The sequence below is a fragment of the Dipteris shenzhenensis genome, chromosome 27, assembly GCF_047967505.1.
Source record: "Dipteris shenzhenensis isolate YYH24624 ecotype China chromosome 27, Dip_SZ_1.0, whole genome shotgun sequence".
Classification (NCBI taxonomy): Eukaryota; Viridiplantae; Streptophyta; class Polypodiopsida; order Gleicheniales; family Dipteridaceae; genus Dipteris; species Dipteris shenzhenensis.
In genome coordinates, this window is record NC_141622.1 from 37936840 (window position 1) to 37957039 (window position 20200).

General features: G+C 44.4%; 1 protein-coding gene across 2 annotated transcripts in view; it reads left to right on the plus strand.

Moving 5' to 3' along the window:
• LOC147884253 (folylpolyglutamate synthase-like) overlaps nt 1-20200 on the plus strand; it is a 163767-nt gene that overhangs the window by 121677 nt on the left and 21890 nt on the right. For both annotated transcript variants that reach the window (XM_087398395.1, XM_087398396.1), the window contains exon 13: nt 10065-10235. In XM_087398395.1, coding sequence (XP_087254521.1) covers nt 10065-10235 — 171 coding nt within the window. The remainder of the gene's footprint in view (nt 1-10064; nt 10236-20200) is intronic.

Sequence of the window (20200 nt, forward strand, 5' to 3'; positions counted from 1 at the left end):
GTGTCCCAGGTGTAAAAACTCGGCCTTGAGCACAGTGCTCGCAGCCTCTGGAGTGTCAAAAACAACCTGGAAAAAACCTCGTCCCAGAAGGCGAACATCTACCAATCGAGGAGCGAGGTCTGGGGGGAGAGCCGCAAGCATCCAGTCTCTGGCTTGGGATCTGGAAGGGTGAGACCTGAAGATGCGTGCTAGCAAAGTGGTAGAGCACTCAATCTCTACATCCTTCTTGAGCTGCTGCAACTCGTCTTTAGAGAAAGTGATAGTTTTCGCGGCCGGTGGAGATGGAGTAGGATTGGCTGACGGGGAATCCATCGCCAATCAAGGTGAGGAGGCCGACTCGAACAGAAAAAAAAAGCTCCTTCCGTTCCAAAAAAGCTGCGAGGGGCAAGGGAGGGGAAAGGAGGCTAAGAGGAAGCAGGGGGGAAAGGGAGGGAAGGAGGAGAGGGGCTGGGGTTGAGAGGGGAGAGGGGCAAGCTGAGAGGGAGGGAGGGGAAAGGAGAGGAGAAGAAAGGGAGGAGTGAGAGGAAGAGAGGGGGCGGGAGAGCAAGCAGGGAGGAGGCGGGACAGCAGGGGAGGGGGCGGGACAGCAAGGGGGAGGGGGCGGAGGCAGGGAGAGGGAGCGGAGCAGCAAAGGGGAAGGGGCGGAGGCAGGGGGGAGAGGGGGAGCAGCAGGGGGGAGGGGGCGGAGCAGCAGGGGGGAGGGGACGGAGGCAGGGAGAGGGGGCGGGACATCAGGGGGCAGGGGGGAGCAGCAGGGGGGAGGGGGCGGAGGCAGGGAGAGGGGGCGGAGCAGCAGGGGGGAGGGGACGGAGGCAGGGAGAGGGGGCGGGACAGCAGGGGGGAGGGGGCGGAAGCAGGGAGCAGAGGGAGGGAGCGAGGGACAGGCAGGGGGAGGGGGCGGAACAGCAGGGGGGGAGGGGGCGGAGCAGCAGCGGGGGAGGGGGGGGAGCAGCAGGGAGGGGCTAGGGACAGGCTGAGGGGGGAGAGAGACGGGCTGAGGGAGGGGGAGCAGCAGGGGAACGGGGAGGAGCAGCAGCTCTCCTTAACCATTCGGCTTAATTTCCACTCGCCAACTTAGGAAAATCACCATAGAAAAAGATGCCCTACCGTCCTTGATTGTACCATAACGCTTAAATTCCGTCACCAAATCCTCCTTCGTAACAGTGGCAGCCATGCCTCCGACAAAAATCGTGGGTGATGAAAAACGCCGAGATGTGTCGGTACATTCTAATTGTTTTGGGCCATGTCTGCCAAAAAATTGCAGCAAATGCACAGAACAGAATTGCCTTTCTGGGAATGAAGGTGCACACTAAAATCCCTATTGGGATATCAATGCAAGTTGTTAACTCCCAAAAAACACAGCCAATCAATGGCTCTGAATGCAACAAGACAGAAGCATAAACCCACTGGTATCTCTGCCAAGTGTTCCTGCAAGATACCTGCAAAGTGTCCAAAAGCCCCAAATATAGGAGATTGGGTGTCGAAAAAAAAAGACAGCTTGCTGTCTTAGCCTAGCAAAGGCTCTGAATGCACCCTAAAATCCTGCAAATGCCCAAAAATGCCAAAATAACACTGCAAAACTTGCCAATGTCTGCAATGTCACTCAAAATGAGTCCAAAACTGCTTGCAACGATCCCAAAATGCTTCTACATTGCCAAATTGCATCCGAATGCCACAAGCCCCAATTTCTTCAGGGAAATTGCATCCAAAAGAGGGCAAATTGCCTGAAAGCCCCAAAAATGCAAGAAATTGCAGTGCAAAGCGAAAAACCCCAAATTTTGAGCTGAAATTGAGTTGAAATTGGGGCAAATTCACTACAAGCCCCCCAAATTTCACCCTAATAGCAATTCTCCTGCAAAAGCCCCAATTTCTTGGCCAATCTACCTCCAAAATTTTTCCTGCAAAAACCAATGCCCTTTGCAATGCCCACTCAAAACAAAAACACCCACACCTGTCCCACAAGTACAGAGCAGGAGCACCGTACAGACAGCCAGGGTGGGATGTACGGCTGGCAACAAGAGCTAGTACGGAACATGTACGTATGGTTGCCCAAGAACGTATTGTCCGTACAGCGTATGCAAGCTATACCGCAGATTGTACGGCAGGTATGATGTACGGCGGATTGTACGGCAAGTGCATTGTACGGATGGCCGATGTGTTGTATGTTGGCAAGATTGTACGGCTGGAGCTGAACGGCGTAGACTTGTACGAGCGGCTGAGTTGTATGACTATGTGACACAGGTACGTATAGTAGCTGTTGGTTGATGCTGATGCAGTACGACGCACGTGTGAGGTGAGTGCAGCTGTACGAAATCATAGCTTGCAAGTGACCGTACGATTGACGAACAGTACGGCACCTTGAAGCTAAAGCTGGAGCTCCGTGACGTTGAGAGCTTGGGAGCTGAAGATGGGAGCTAGTCTGGGAGCTTGTGGGTTGGAAGCAGGAGGTTGGGCGGGGTGCTCTGGTCAGTGGTACCAAATATGAGCAGAATGGAGAGCAAGAGTGAGAGTGAGCCAAACATAAGTGTGCTGAATAGTGGACCGAAATGAAGTAAGTACAAAAGAGAAGTGAGGCATTTTGTCCAAGTGACAAAACCCTATCTTATCCTCTAACCGTAGTTAGGGATTAGACTGTGGTTAGGGGCAAAAACCTCATTGAGGGAAAAGTGCCCCTAACCTACTTATTGCAATACATTGGCCATTGCCTAGAATATGATAATAATTCTAACAACTTCAAGGCGAGAATAGGTGCACGTCAAGTACCACTCTAGACTTTTGAGACAATGCTATCTTGCTACCAGATATCGACCTAAGACGATGCAGGTATGATGCAAGCCTTCGCTGATAGGCGAGTCGCAATCACATCGTATGGGTATGCGTTTATTGGATCTGGGTAGGAGATGGACAATCTTATTATTGACAAGGGTCTCGGTCAATAGCCCTCCTCAAGTGGTTCCACCTATTTTTCCACATGGGGAGGGCTCTAGCATAGTTGACTACATCAGGGATGCCTCGCCTTCACATCTTGTATCAATGAATTATTTGTCTCACCGCCACCTCTAGGGGCAGACCACACCTCTCTCTTCGTTAGCATCTCTACGCCTCGTCTCACGATACCACGCATGCCACCGATCACTCACACCACCTTTCATGACATACACTTTGACCACAATCTCTCACCTAAGTATTCTGCATGTCTATACACACTACTCACATACATTGTTTACATACCACTGATCGTATGGGCTGTTCTGGCACTCTATGAGAGGGTTTCAGGCAGAGTCCAGAAAAGAGCTAGATGAACAGAGGAGACCATGAGCCCTATTGGGGTCAAACAAGTGTGTCCACTTTCACAACCGTGTTTAGCCTCTACATAGATGAGCTCGAGATATATATGGAGAAACTAGGGGGAGCTGGATGCTCTCTTGCTGGTTTCTTGATTTGGATCTTGTTGTATGCAAATGACATTGTGCTATTATCTTCATCCACAGAAGGGCTCTAGAGACACCTAGACGTGCTATAGACATTGTGTGAGTTACATGATTTGAGGGTTAACCTTGGTAAGATCAAGGTTATGACCTTTAACACATCCCAAGGAGCTCTACATAGAGAGCAGTTCACTTTTGATGGATCGCCAGTGGATATTGTTTCATCATACACTTACCTAGAAGTTCTCTTTTCTGGCCCTATTTTCATGATGAGACTGGCGAAGCAGGCCCATTTGAGCAGAGGATATGCTTGGTTAGCCCCGCTCTAGAGAAAGTGCTTCCACTCACTTTTTTTTTTTGGGTGAAAATATTGTTGCTTTTATATTACAGGATGAGCATTCCAAAGCAAGATATGCATGCTCAAAATACATCAAGCAAAGATGTCAATATATGACAAATATACATCCTGATCTAGAGACCCTGTTTGCAAACAATCATAAAACGATTGTTGCAAAGAGTGCCTGAAGAAAGGGTAAGCGGAGAAAGTCAGGTCACCAAAAACTCTATGATTTCTGTCCTTCCACAGAGGCCAAAGTGCTTCCACTCACACTTTCAGGACCTCGGAAGGCTCTCCTTTTCGACTCCTTGGTCCAAAGTGCTTCCACTCACACTTTTAGGACCTCGGACCAAGGCTCTTCTTTTCGACTCCTTGGTCCGGCGAGTGGGCATGTAATGGCACAGCCCTTGTTGGGGGCGGGATCTTTTAGATGTAGACTAGCCCAAGTTAGACAGTCTCCAGATTCTCATGCTATCATGGATGATACGCAGTAAGTCGTTAGCTTCCCACTAGATCATTCAGGCTGAGTCTGGGTCATCTCTGCTTTAGCGTAATCAGCCTTCTAGGTCATCATATATCTAGACCGTGTGTGAGGATACGTCGACTGCACCTGAGGACGCCTTAGACTACCATAGGGTGATCAAAGATGCCCGTATGCACACACACCTGAGGACGCCTTAGACTACCATAGGGTGATCAAAGATGCCCGTATGCACCTGAGGACGCCTTAGACTACCATAGGGTGATCAAAGATGCCCGTATGCAGGTGGTTTGAGAGATTGGGACTCCACATGGATAGATTATCTTCCTTCCAGAAAAGCATTGATGCGTCGTTTCTCCCACTTGGATATCACAAGGTCAACCAAGTCATACGCGAGGATCTTCTACAGCTACATAGATTTAGGACTTGATTGGCACCGAGTGAGTTCCCAGTGAAGCTCAACTTCTTCAAGGATCATTGCTTGCGCATCTCTGATAAGGGCTTTATTCATCCTCTAGGGTATACTCGGATTCATCTCCTCCATTCTTTGAGGTTCGCTATTGGATAGTTTTGAGTTTCATCACATCGACTCCGTTTGAGAGTGGGTGATACCTGGCGAGAGACGCATATGTGCCTTGTGATCTACAGGAGATCGAGTTAGAGGAGCACTTCTTTAGATGCACTATGTGCTACGAGATCCACAGCAACTACTATTGTCTCTTCAGAGGCAACTTCGAACTCCTCTCACCTTTCCTCTCTTATCCTGATTAGAGTTGCCTAGCCGCCTTCATCCATGAGTCAGTCAGGCACAAAGGGCGCTTGCTCAGATCGCAGAGATAGGGACTGGATATACAGACAGACTCATCTCAGAGTATGTTTACAGAGTTCTTTTCTCCAGATCACACAGCTCAGCAGCCACACAGTATGGTTTGGGTTCTCATTATCATACTTTGTGGAGCAAATCACTTGTATGCTTTCGCCTTTGGTTCCGATTCTCCCTTTGGAACTCGAGGATCGATCAGAGGATTGGACATTGACTTCCCTTGGGTCCTCCTCTCGCCCTTTGAGGCTATCTCAGATTACTGTGCGTGCATTATACAAAATCCTTTTGCCTCAACCGTGGGTTTCAGAAATGGGTAATTCTCTTTGGCAAATGCATCGGCTAGCTAAGTGGTGGAGGAAAAGACTACAATAACTTTGGGCATACAAGGTTCCACTTTGGCAACAATTTTTTTTAAAGCGAGTGCTTCTGGGAATTTTTCCATTTGGACAGTTGCTGGCCCATAGGCACATTGATCCTGCTTTATGTCATCGGTGTCAGGAGACTGTGCCTCATTTATTCTGGCATTGCCTGTCTTCTTGGCAATTTCTCAATTCTCTTCGACAGCGGCTACGAGCTAGATTTCCGACTCTTCTCTTCGGGAAAATTTTCTGGCTCTTTGGTTTTCATCCACAGCGACCGGAGTTTCATCTTTTCTTTGTTTGTGCTCGCTATTGGGCACTTTGGACTTTATGGACAGACCGCAATTGTAAAGTCTTTAGTGATCCCAATTTTTCTTTGTTTGCGTTCTTTGAGCGTTCTCTGCAGCAATCTTTCTTTGATTGCTTGCAGACTCGCCAAATAGATCACGATGTATATTTGGCTTATATTGAGATCTTCAGTTGATGTATTTTCTAGCGCCTCTTTTCTGAGGTGACTATTCTTGTAATATAATCAATCAAAGTTTTCACTTTTAAAAAAAAAAGGTGTGTGTGTGTGCATCCTGGGACCAAAGCCCAACCGCTGCATGACATTTGCAATAAAATCCCATCTAACCATGCTAAAGAATTTTTCAATACCAATTTGCATAATCAAAACATCATGTGCATTCTCTTCGAGACCTTCCTTTGGCCCAGCTAGAAGTTTTATACTACCTTTTTTAGTTCTGAGTAGTAGTTGTCTCGTTTTGAGACAACTATGAATGCATAGTTTTTCTAATGAGTGCTACTTCTACAAAAAAAAGTGTGTGTGTGCGCGCGCGACTCCTTCGTCAACAGATTTTCTTAGGACAAGGTTCTTCCTTCGGATAGATTCTAGGCACGGAGACATATTGCTCCGAATATTTGTCGTTGATGTCTCCACGAGTGTCAATGCTTCATATATTTTGGCATTGCGCTGAAACTCATGACGACTTGTTTTTTTTGCAGCAATGTCTTCAAGCATGCCTCTCTGGCGCTTTTGGCAAGCCTTTTTGGTTGTTTGGGATTCATCCTTTCAAGCAGGGGTATGATCTTCTTCAATTGGTACACTATTGGGCACTATGAACTCTATGAAAGGACCGACACCATAGGGTCTTCGGTGATTGTGCACTTCATGGCAGCCGTTCTTCATCTGTCTGCATGCTCGAGATATTGAATATCCTGCTTACTTTTCATACAATGAGGTCTTTTGATGTTGTACCGGCATATTCCCTCCTTGGAGATTTCACAAAAATAAAGTGAGCGAGACTATGACTTTGTTAGATATCCAAACCAAAGATGCTTGATCCCTTTTTGTTTTGGAGATGAGGAGACCGAGAGATTACATCACATCATAAGATACCATAGACACTCATCACCTCTTTCTATCAAGGTGAGGACTAGAGACCACGTAGATACTTATCGCCTTTTTCTCTCAGATTGGGGCTAGAGACTACATAGACACTCAACACTTCTTTCTATCATTAGGTTGAAAAGAGGGGGTTGGGGGTGCGGTTTGGGCCAAAATCCTCTTGGAGTCGATTGGCTAGTACATGTGAGCATGTGGCTCTTGAGAGATCAACATGGTAATTGGACCATGCAAGACATTGAATGGTGATTGGATGGGATGAATTGGCTGGTCAATACATGAGGTGCATGGAAGGCATGAAGGCAGTGATCAGGCGTAAAGGTGGTTTCAAGTGTGGCTAGAGGTTTCTACAAAAATGGCACGGTGGTGTATTATCTTCCTCTCTTTGTCCAAGGCTCCATCCGAGTATCATATGCTCACATGAGGGTCGACTACAGGTCCTTCGTCATTATGTAGTTGTTATCTAGTGGTGTGTAGGGCAGCTGCTCTTGTAGTAGAGTCAAGTCTTGTAACTTGCAACAAAGCCCATAGGAAGTCCTAAGTTCTTGTCGGTCGAGTCGATTTGAATGCATAAAGATTGTTTGGTTTATTGGGTTTGTGAGCCGTGGGAATTCGGTCTGCACTATAGTTGTATTATTTGATGTGCACACAATATTGAACGCAGTAGGGAAAACTTTTCAACAATTGGTATCAGAGCAATTTGATGAGCGATTGGAGAATCTGAGTAGCCAGTTGAAGTTCTTGAAATCCAGTGTGGACGAAGCGTACAAGCTGTAAAGAATCTTGGCACAACGAAAGCATGTCATGAGGATCAGTGGGAATCTTGCAGAGAGCTAGGTTTGAATGAACGACTTGCATCAGAACAACGACATAAGTATTTGCTGGGTGTCGTGAGAAACTTTGAGAACTTCTTGAGTGTCAGCCTCGAAGCACGCTGAGAATTTTAGAAGGTTTGTGGATCGTTTAGGGCTTGTTGAGAGCAAACAAAATCAATCCTGAAGGTTTCTGCATGACAGAAGATCCTATCCAACGTATGTGGGTGCTGATTGCAATAGTGCAACGACAGTATGAAAGGCCTGCAAGTGCATTGATAGTTATTGCATCATGAAGGTATTTTGAAGATCTTGCCGTGCGACGGTTGTAGAGTCTTTTATCTTATAAAGATTTATTCATGCAATGGTATTGTGGTTTTTTGCTCTCTCCCTATGTGGGTAGATGTTCTTCATCATACGACAAAGCAACGTGTTCTTGTTGCAGTTGACACAGATGTTGAGAACCAGAGCATTTGAACCTTATGGTGCCTAGTCCTTGAGAGTAGGCTCTTGAGATTTTATTGGCACTTGTCTTGTGTTTTGCTGGCTCGGTTTCTTTTCTGATAGCTGGAATTTTTTGGTAGCTAGACTACTTCTGTCGAATGATATGCTCCCATTGAGATTCAGGGGGGAATGAGCATGTTTTATTGAGAATTCAGTGTTTGGAGGAGATGCCATGTTTGCTGCTCCGATATAGTGGATGTTGACTAGACTTTTGGAACTTTATGGTGCATGTGTGTTTGCTTTGGATGAGCTGGTTTTGCACTTGTCTTAGTTCTTTGTTTGTTCGGCTCCATCATAGCAGGCGGTGCTTTGGCATTTCATTGTTTTGACTTCTTCACTTGGTTTTGTTTCCCCATTTGGTTTTTAGGGGGGGATGTTGGCCAAAATCCTCTTGGAGTTGATTGGCTAGTGTACACGTGAGCATGTGGCTCTTGAGAGATCAACGTGGTAGTTGGACCATGCAAGACATTGAATGGTGATTGGATGGGGGGAATTGGTTGGTCAATACATGAGCACGTGCTTGTGCATGGAAGGCATGAAGGCGGTGATCAGGCTTGAAGGCGGTTTCGAGTCTAGCTAGAGGCTTCTACAAACAGGCATGGTGGTGTATTATCTTCCTCTCTTTGTCCAAGGCTCCATCTGAGTATCATATGCTCACATGAGGGTCGACTACTACAGGTCCTTCGTCGTTATGTAGTGGTGTGTAGGGTAGCTGCTCTTATAGTAGAGTCAAGTCTTGTAACCTGCAACAAAGCCCGTAGGCATGAGCAGGAAGTCCTAAGTCCTTATCGTTTGAGTCGATTTCAATTGTTTGGTTTACTGAGCTCCACATCTTTTGTTAGAATTGAGCAATTGATTAAGGTTTGTGAGCTGTAGGAATTCGGTTTGCACTACAGTTGTATTATTTCATGTGCATGCAATATTGAACACAGTAGGGCAAAATTCTCGACAATATTTCGAACATGGGGGTTGCTATGACGGGGATAGCTTATGGCTTGATCATTGAGCACATTCCATAGATTGCAACGGAAATAGGCCAATACATGCATACTACCTCAACTATCATACAAATGGCTTAGATCTCCTTCATTGTCGCAGATCATTTGACTTGTGGGGTCTACATTGATGAATCTAGGAGACTCATGGAAGCTAGGCGCCCCACAATGGAGAGTTCAAAATAGAGATACGTTCAATATATCTTGTCACAGTAATGGATGTTAACATCATCGGGCAAGAAGTAAAAACTTAAAGATTGGTGTGATTGATTAAATCGTCTTGAATAATGTTATGATCAATTTTGAAACTATGTCAAATATGCTCCTTCGAGAGTAGCGTAGAAAGGATAACAAGTTATGAGCACACATTTTTTATTAGAGGAAAAGGTTCACTAAGGTAGAGGAACATTTCAATATTCTTCAAGTAGAGACAACAATCAACAAACTAGAGCTAGATAGAATGTCTTTTAAAACTATAAGATGTTGAGCTTCTTGTAACTTAGAGGGAAGGCACTCTTATGAAAGAAGAGTGATGAGCTGTAAAGATCTCTCTTTTTTTGGACTCAAGGTTTGACCTTATCACATAGGAAGCGGTGGTGGAAACCCTAATATGGCTATTTGTATAATCAATTTGTCCTTTGTTAACAAATTATTGTGTAGCTAGTAACAGTTTTTGGTCTTCCTGTCTATAATAAAGATAGGTTATATCTTTACACCTAATTTCCTTGCCGATTAACTAGAGATGTGGGGTATTGAATTTGTTAAATCAAAGTATGGATTTTTTGTTTCAAAGTCCAGATCTTGACCTTAATTATAGAATCTCCATTTCTAAAACATGTGTGCCCTTATGTGGTTTCTGCCGCTTTTCATTTTATATACTTATTATCGTGGTTGATTATGTTTATGTGGATTACCCGCAGGGTTTCAGATTAATATGGCAATTTTTGTACCGCCCTTTTCTAGCACCAAATCAATAGACACACGTAGCGTGGCAGATATATGTATGAGCACAGAGGAAACACAACCTGATCTGTCCTGGCCAAAGTTGCTACAACAACGTTGGGAATCGCTTCAGCAAGGGAGGCATAAAGGTAACGACCTTAATTGAGACACATTGTTTACATAGATTGAAGTATGGTTGGATTCGGGGACGATCTTCTTACATAGATCGGAATATGGTCAGATTGCGGGATGAACTCCTGTTATTGGTTTGTTCTGCCCGTGTGACTTGTATGCCCTCTTGTCAAAAAAAGGTTCTAATCCATGCCTTCATGAATCTAGATTACAGGTATCCATAGAAAGTTAAAAGGCTGTTTTAGGTGTCTCTAAATGTTAGAAAGATTATTTCCTAAGGCAGTGGCCAATGTAATGAGGGGCGGAACCTTTTCCCTTTGTAAGGTTTTTTCTCCCTTGAGGTCGAGTTTGTGGGTGAATTAATGACCACTCATCTTTTGACCCTAGTAAGGGTCCATCCTAGGGTTTTGTCTCTAGGACTACCCTAGTGTTCTCTTTCGTTGTTGTTGCTGCAATCTCATTTCAGCTTCGTGTTCTCTTGCACACTTGCTACCATTTCAAACATTTGGTATTAGAACCAGCTGCTCTTGCATCCCAGCACCACCTCCGCACTTGTGGAGTTGCTCTGTCGCAGGAACCTTTGATTTTGTTGTGAAAACTTTCAGCCTCCATCTCGTTTTTTAGGGCAGGTTGCATTCAGTAGTTGTCAAGGGCAAAGCAACCTGATTAGAAGCTGTTTCCAGGTTGGATGACTCTTCTTCGTGATTTCATCTGATTTTGGAGCTGTTCTAGAGAATGTTGACCTTGTTGCCAGGCTGCAAATCAACACCTGCTGTTGTGCAACTGTCTTTGGATAACTCTGGAGCCTTCTAGAACTGTGCGGCTGATTTTGGAGGTGTTTTCTCTGCTGGTCGACTGATTTCTACAAGTTTTTGGAGCTTTTTTGCTGTCAAAATCAGGTGCCTCCTAGGCGACTTGATTTCTACTCGCGTTGCAATTATCTAGTGCTGATGTCTCAGCAGGCAACTAGTTTTTTGGGTGTTTTGAAGTTGTCTTGTTAGTCCTAGAACAGGACAAACTGTTCTTTTTGCAGTTTTTTCACTTTCCTACAGGGTTTCTATAGCCAGTCCCAAGGCGGGTTGAACCTTCACTATCACTATGTCAGGGAGCAGCTACATGCACGAGAGATCAGCTTGGTCTTTTGCCATACACAACAAAATGTGGTGAATCTTTTTGCCAACACATTATCTCATCCTAAGTTTGAGGCTTTTTGCTAAGCTTTGAACTTATATCCGTTTGGTGATTGGTATTTACTTTGTACATTGTTTCATTGTCACTATAAGAGGATGTTAGAAATATTATTTCCTAGCTTTTCCCTCCATCATGTCGATGCTCTAAGTTGCTAACTTGGTTTAGGAAGATGATTGGCAGTTTGGTTGCTTGGCACATTGGAAGACTCCAGAATCATTGACATGTTAGCTATTATGTCATCAGATGCCAATTCACTCACCTAAAGGGATGTAGGAGTGTTCCTAACTAGCTCAAGATTGCTGACATCGATTGTATGGTCAACTCTTGATGTTTATACCCCAGGCGGAAGGGAATTTTGAAGGGCATAATCCGTGCAACCGACAGAAAGTCCAAAGAGGCAGAATTGATGTGAGAGCAAAGGCACATATGAAAAGCCATCAGTTGTCCGTTGGAAGTCAAGAACGGCATTCCTGATAATCAAGAATGTGCATCTCGGATAGGTTATTCATTATGTATGTTGATAACATAGACCTCTAAGAGATAAATTCTCTTTGTAAGTCTACGGATTGTAGCAACATTTATTGTATGAGCACACTGCTTTAATGCAACATAAGAGGATGTTTGAGATGCATCTTGGTCTCAATTCCTGTCAGAAAGTGAAATGAATTGGCCGAGTGACTTCAATAGTAATCCTGAAGTTATCTCTTTCATGTCAGAACTAGAACTTTCTCGCTTGAAAAAAAACCAGCATTTTGATAATCTTGTTAGGAAAGAGCGGTTGTTTCTTTGGATGATGAGGCTGTTCGTCACTAACCAAGGCTATGTCATTTGATGAGGAGAGACTCGGCAAAGTCTAGGAGATAGACCTTACAAGCCAAGCTCTGAGATTCATGTAAATGACATTGTACTTCTACAGACTGATTTTTGGACACCAATATAATTGCTGATGGAGCCTATGGAATCAAGAATGAAGCAAATTGTCTTGATCCGAATTGCGATATCCCAACAAAATGCAAGTGAGGTTCCCCTCCAACACTACAAGGGCAAGCAACAAAAGGATTGAGACATGCACATTTTGGAGTTCAAATTGTTGTGCACGGTGGATGGTATCTAGGAGGGTGTTGACGGGGTCAACTTGGCTCCATATAGTCTTAAGGGAACGGCCAACTCCTTCCGTAGTCATGAGTTTGGAGTTGAGTAGACAAGATGATCCAAAATTAGATTTTTGAAATGACTTTAAGGCCGCATGACCTAAAGTCAATCATTGGGTGTTCCCAAATAGAGAGAATTTGATTTGCCATCTATAGAAGGAAGCTGAAGAGTCGGGACCACTCTCTTTTTCGTCTTTTTAAAGAGAACAGAATTTCATTGAGAAAACAAAATACAAATTGGTCATCCTTGATCATTGATATCCCAACAAAGTGCAAGCGAGGTTCCCCTCCACACTTTAAGGGCAAGCGACAAAGGATTTATACATGCACATTTTGGAGTTTGAATTGGTGTACATGGTCGAAGGTGTCCGTAGTCATGGGTCTGGAGCTGAGTAGGCGTACCGTGTTAGGAAATCCGTATAGTGTCAGAATTTCCGTGCAAAAATCCGTACTGTGTCAGAATTTCCGTACAAAAATCTGTACCATGTTAGAATTTCCGTACAAAATCCAGACCGTGTCAAAATTTCTGTACAAAATCCGTACCGTGTCAGAATTCCATACAGTTTCTGCTGTCCGTACTGTTCCTGCTGTCCGTACTGCCCGTACTATTCCTACTGTCAGTCTATCCTCTTTGTAAAGCCTTTCTGCTTCCAAGCCTTCTCAAATGGTGGATTATTTACTATGAGAAAACCTTTTACAAAGACAAGTTGGTTTCCAACAAGAAACAAAAACAGGTTATGGATTCAGATGATTCCCTTCATGACTCTACTGAGGCTCAGCTTGTTTATGAGGTTATGCATGAAGGGTTTGAAGACACTCGCAAGGGTTGGAAAGATCCACTTCCCACCACTGGCATTATGGTGGAAGTTGATGATATATTTGATCCCGTTAAGGAGTATGCAAAACATGCCATTATAATTTTCTTCCCAGGACGGATGCCTGTTGTAGCAGATGTTGGGAATTGGTTGACTCGAACCCTGCGTAATTCTTGTCTCAAAAAAGTTCATTATGCAGCGAGGGGTTCTTTTGAGATCATCATGGCTGATGAGGAGCACCGTCAGGTTTTGCTGGAGCACTCTCCTCTCTTCTATGGCCAGCAGATGGTCCATGTCTTCCCCTGGTCTCCCGCCCGGTGATAGGACAAAATTTGTATCAAGTTTTTGAGCACTATATATAGCTGTGGGTAGGCACATAGTTGTACACATCTAGGGTAGGTGTGGGCTTTTGGCATTTGTGGATTTTTCTTTCACAAGCATGATGGATTGATGTATAGTTTTTTGAAACTATAAAGTATGTTTTGCAGGGACTTCATGGGAAATGATGAAATGCAATGTGGTTGTACCAGACTTCCAGAGCAAGGGTGTCCAGTGTGTGATCAAGCGAAATGTTTTTGGGGTCATGTAAAGTCAAGTCATGAAGGGTTTTTTTATATTTTCCTGAGTCAATGTGCACTTGCATGTTACAGGGCTTTGATATGTTATGGTGTCCATGTCAAAGGGCTTTTCATGCGTGTGTACGGGGTTGCATGCAAGCTTTAATGTGCATGCTAATGTGTGTGGGAATTGTGTGACTAAAGGTCCAAAATGTGCATTTAATGTGATTTGGGGAAAATGTCTTGAGAGTGGTAAAATGTCACTGATGAGGTGGCAAAATAGGCTGAGGTGGCTGGACTGATTGGGAAGGCATCCTGCTCATGCAAAGGTGGCTACGTGATGGATGACGGGGAGCTTCTAGGCTGTGAGCTGGAGCTACATGGAGATGGCAGTTGGGAGCTGATTCAGTTTCTTACATTGGAAGGATCTACGATGCAAGGGGGGCTCCGAGAAGAGGATGCTGAACGACGAAAAATGGAGGGGGGCTCTCGCAGATGAAAGAGGGTGTGTGCGCTGAGAAGACCTTGGCGCTAGGGATCTCCAGAGATTACGAGCTGTTGTTTGTTGACTGAGCAGAGCTACTACGTAGGTAGGATAGTCGTTGTTTGCACGTGAGCTGATGCAGAGAATCGTGGTCTGGCTGAGATCATATGGAAGGGCTCTGTTTTTTTCTGATTGAGGAAGCTGTGTGGCTGTGCGGGTGACGCTATAAATGTGAGCTAGTCTCTCCGTGAGAAATGAAGGCAGCAGGGCTATTGCTAGAAGTGTCTTCCGTTGGGTTTGTGCATAGTTGGTGATGATCTATGGATTAACACAGCTTAAGGCATAGCTGTGTATCGTTGTCTGCTAGCTGAAGGATTTTGGGCGAAAGAGACTCCTTGAACTCCGTATGCAAAGAGATAGAGAGACCAAGGAATTGCAGGCTAAGGCGCAATGGATCGTGACCTGCATCGATGATGGTTGTCCTAAAGGAGTTAGGCAATTAATGCTTGCTGCAGACGTTCGTCAATCACTGATCTTCTGCTTTGTGAGGGAAGAGAAGTTATCCTAAAGGAATCGAAAGCCTCTTTGACATGGTTGTGATCTTATGTTGATTTGATCACGGGAGATTTATGAATACTGATAGAGAGGGAGAGGAGGAGGCGCTGTTGCAGCTTTGCAGGAATTATGAGTTGTTCTTGATGGAAGCTTAGGAGTGTGGGCTGTGGGTTCAGAGTATTCTGAGGCTGACTATTTTCTGAGTTTTGGGGGGAAGTTCAGTTCTAAGTTCAGTTTGTTTCGGGCTGTGTAGTCTTTTGCCTCTCTTTGAGTCTGTGTGATCCATGTTCAGTCAGTTTTTTTTTTTTTTTGTGGGGGTTTGTCTCGGTGCCTATTGCAAAGACACATACTCTGGAATGTGGTTCATAAGCACATCATCTACGAGCCCACATTGCAGTTGATCCCTATGAAGTCTCAGCTATCTGACGTGGTGAAGTACATAATTCTTGGTTGTCTTTCCCTTTTTTTTTTTCTTATCACCGGGATTATCAGGCATTAATTCGGCATTGTTGCCCTGATTGGGTGGAAGTTGTGGATTTTCCTCAATGCTTGTCTTCTCTTCTATCTAAAATTGCCGCTTCCCTAGGTAAGGTGGTATGTCTACTGCGACCCAATGGAAATTCGAATAGCTTTTGCATTTTGTGGGACATAGATCATCCCACTCTAGCTTCATATTCGGTTACTGTGAATAATGTTTCCATGGGAAGTGCCTTTTACAAGCTCAAGTGGGGGCTGTTTGCAGGTGCTTGCTTTGAATGCAAGCAATTTGGGCACATGGCTTCACAATGCCCTTCCCGAGCTCCACGGATGCCAGTGCAAGCTGAAATGGTTCAGCCTTTAAGAATGCAAATGCCTCTTTTGAGGTAAAAAACAACGGGGTAAACAATTTTTCTCTGTTCAAGACAAAGGCAAAGCCCTGGTTGTCTCAAATGGTAATGCTTCTCTTCCTGTGCCTTTGTCCTCTCCACCTCAGGGGAAGGAAAAAAATTTGGCTGACGGATGCCAAACTCCTCGCAAATTGATCTCCCCCAAACGACCTTTGCCTTCTTGGACTTGGAGTAGTGCATCCTCTCATGGGAAAGCACCTGTTGAAAACTCTGGTGTTGGCTTGACTTGGGATGCTGTGACTGCAAATCGGACCTTGTTTCGTGAAGAGGAAGTTGCTGCAATTTTGTCCTCTCCTCAAGCTGATGCTTTGAGGCCCAGACATTGAGGTGGAAATGCAGACATAGAGAGCCCGTTAGTTGCTGTACATAATTATCCCATAACTGTAAATATGCTTGATCATTTGAAGTGTGTTACTCTCAATGTACAGGGAATGTGTGATAGTCGCAAATGGAAACTGGTCTGGATGTATATCAACCAATTGTAGCCTGATATAGTTGCTTTGCAAGAGCATAATCAGCATATGTATGCTGGTCAGATAGGCCATTTTGCTGGTTATGATATCTTCTATGCTGGAGAGCACTCCTTTTCTGGCGTGGCTTTTTTGGTAAAGCACGACCTTCAACCTGTTGTGGCCTTCAATGATCACCATGGTAGATGGATTAATGTTCAATGCCTTGTTCAAGGGAAAATTTTTGAATTTGCATCGGTTTATGCCTCCCAATCTTCTCGTGATAGAGATTTAATTTGGGCTGCCATGCATAGCTATCCATGGCGACAACATGCCTTCATTTGTGGTGACTTTAATAATGCCTTTCAATCGGGTGATAACACCTCAGGCCACACTCATATGTTGGCTTTTGAAACACAGGCATGGTCTGATTTTTTGCTTCAATTGCGCTTGTTTGATCTTTTAAAGGAATTACAGCCCATGCTTTCAGGCTATACCTTTCAGCATAATGCTCGATCTTCTTATCGGGCACGCTTGGACAGATGGTAGTAGGTTGATCCACAGCATCGTGATGCCTTTACTCCTCAAATTTGGGTTGATCATGCTTTCACACATTCGGATCATGCTCCCCTTTGGTTAAGGCTTTCCTTACATGAATTTCCCACTAACAGATTGCCTTGCCGAAGGCTTTTGCTGATTAATAATAGTTATCTGGAGCATGCTGACTTTAAAGCCTTGGTCTTTAATGCTATTCAGCCTCTCTCTCATCAGATACACATTGGTTTGGATTATGCCTGGCAGGCTTTTGTTTCTCGGATGCAAGCAGTTATTCGGGATTATGGCAAATCCTATATGCAAGCCACAAGGGAGACTGTAGCACATGCCAAATTTACTTGTCAGAGTTTGACTGCGCTTGCTCATCTTCGCCCTTTGTCTTCATAGGAAAGCGTGCTACTATGTCAGGCTTAATTCTCTCTTCAATCCAATGATCACAGAAAGCTTGTTAAATGGGAAACCCTATCTAGACAACGGGCTTTTTTTGGATAAAGGCTGCTCTTCCAAGCAATTTTTTTAGGGCTTACACTACAAAAGGCAGGCTGCAAATATCTGGCGGATCCGGATGCCTGATGGTTCTTGGTCAACATCTCGTTCAGAGCTTGCTGATTTATGTGTGCAGCACTTCTCCACTCATTTTGGGCATGTGGATACTCTTTCTCAGCAGGTCGTGTCTGCACGTCAGCTTCTTTTGCAGCATGTTCATCCAATTTTGTCTAATGCTGAGGCTTTGGAACTTGAACATCCCTTCATTGAAAGGGAATCGTCTGATGCACTGAGATCCTGTGGCAGATGGAAATCTCCAGGATGGGATGGTCTCACTGTTGAATTCTTTCTTGCTTTCTGGAATCTTCTTAAATTCACCTTGTTGCAAATGGTAAATGCAACATGGCAAAATCAGCAAGCCTGTGTCATGGAAAAAGGGTCTTCTCAAGCTGATTCCAAAATAGCATCTATGTGATTCACTTGGTGATTGGAGGTCAATCACGCTCATGCTAGTCATTTACAAGATCATTGCCAAAATGGTGGTTCATCATATTAAAGGTTATTTGCATGATGGGTTGCATCCCTCCCAATATGGCTTTGTTTCACGTCGCCATATCACAGATAACATTGCCAATGCTTATATTGGGATTGAATATGCCAAATACACACAGCAGGATGTTCTACTCTTGCAGGTAGATATTGCAAAAGCCTTTGACACAATTCAATGGGATTTCATCTCGCAAACTATGCGAGCTTTGGGGTTTCTACAAAAAATGCAGCAGGTTATTTACTAGCTTTACAGAGATAGCAATGCGGCTTGCATTCTTTTTGGGGATATCTTTGATGAGTGGACTCTTAGTTGTTCGGTCCGCGAGAGATTCCCTCTCAGTGCTTTACTATATGCCATTGCTACTCATCCTATGCTGCAATATATTGATCATCTTGTAGCTACAAGATCACTTCATGGCTTGGAATTGGATGCTAATCGCAGCATGGTTGCTCAAGCTTATGCTGATGATTCTATCTTTACCCCGAAGAATATGCCCCATGATCTTGGTGCCTTGATGCAGGCCCTCTCTTTTTATGGTTTGACAACTGGTCTTCATGTTAATTTTTAGAAGCCTAAGCTCTTCCGTTTGCATTCCAAAGACTGGCATAGTCTCTTATGGCCCGAGGATATCATTCCACCCACTCAGTTTGTTTGTCATCTTGGTTACCCTTTGGGGTGGGAACTCGCTCGCCGACAACAAACTGATTGGGTTTTGGGTAAGCTTCGGAAAAAGCTTGAGTATGGCAACTTGGTCTTTGCACGTTCGTCTTCGAATAGTGTAGTCCATCCTTGTGGCATATATTCAATTTTACTTGCCATTGATCATGTTCACTAAGGCAGATCTTATATCTTTCATGTTTGTCTTTATGGAAGTCTTCTGGCAATCCAAACATGGTAGAAAAAGTCTTAGGCTGCTTTCGATGCATCACATTTGTTCTCCCAAGATGCATGGTGGATTGAACATCATGAATATTCATGTGCATATCCTTGCCCACGAGGAGAAAATGTTGCTGCAATTTCTGCAAGGTGATCAGCCTTGGGCTCTTATGATTAGGACTCTGGTCACTCATATCAATGGGATCTCGATCAATGGGATTTTCTTTTTGGCTGCATTGATGGTACTTTGCCTGGCTGCCCTTTTGTCTCCCGCCTACTTCTTGACTGGAAGTATGTTGTTTCTCATCTGGAATGGAATGGTCGGCAATCTTTGCTTGGGAATTCGTTGAGCGCTGAAAGCATTCACTGGTCAAAAGTCTTTCAACCTCCCTTGGCTTTACAGAAACCTTGAGGTTCCTACTTTGTCTCATTTAAAGGCATCACCTCGATTGTTGATGTTATTGATGATGCTGGTACTGTGCTTTCTTTTTCTCTGGCAGCCACCAGATATGGATTGGGCTCTCATTATCGTCCTTTGTGCCGACAAATTACTTCTATGCTTTCGCCTTTTGTTCCGATTCCTCCTTTGGAACTTCAGGACCGCCTGGAAGATTGGACTTTGACTTCTCCAGGGTCCTCTTCTTGTCCTTTGAGGCTATCTCAGATTACTGTGCTTGCATTCTATAAAATCCTTTTGCTTCAACCTTGGGTTTCACAGAGAGGTGATTCTGTTTTGCGAATGCATTGCCCAGCCAAGTGGTGGAGGAAAAGATTACAGCAACTTTGGGTCTATAAAGTACTGCTTCGGCAACAGGTTTTCTTTTGGCGAGTTCTTTTGGGAGTGTTTCCATCTTGACAGCTATTGGCTCATCGACACATTGCTCCCGCACTTTGTCACAGATGCTTTGCTTCTTCGGAGACTGTGCCTCACTTGTTTTGGCATTGTCTATGCTCTCGTGAGTTTTTTGATCTGCTTCGACAGCGCCTGCGAGTGAGATTCCCATCTGTTTCGTTTGGGAAGTTCTTCTGGCTATTTGGGTTTCATCCATCCAGACCGGAGTTTCATCTTTTCTTCGTTTGGGTTCGCTACTGGGCACTATGGACTTTATGGACATATAGGAATGGTAAAGTATTTAGTGATCCTACGTTCTCTCTGTTTGGCTTTTTCAGGCATTCTTTGCATCAATCTTTCTTTGATTGCTTGTAGACCCGCTGCATAGATCATGAGGTCTTTTTGGCATATACTGAAATTTTCAATTGATGTATTGTAGCACCTTGTTTTGAGGTTGCTACTCATGTAATATAATCAATCAAAGATTTCACCAAAAAAAAAAAGTGTGTGTGCGCGCGCGCAACCGGTGCTTTTGCTTTGTCCTGGACAACAAAAACCTGTTTTACCCCCTTAGGCTTCACCAGAGAGGGGGCA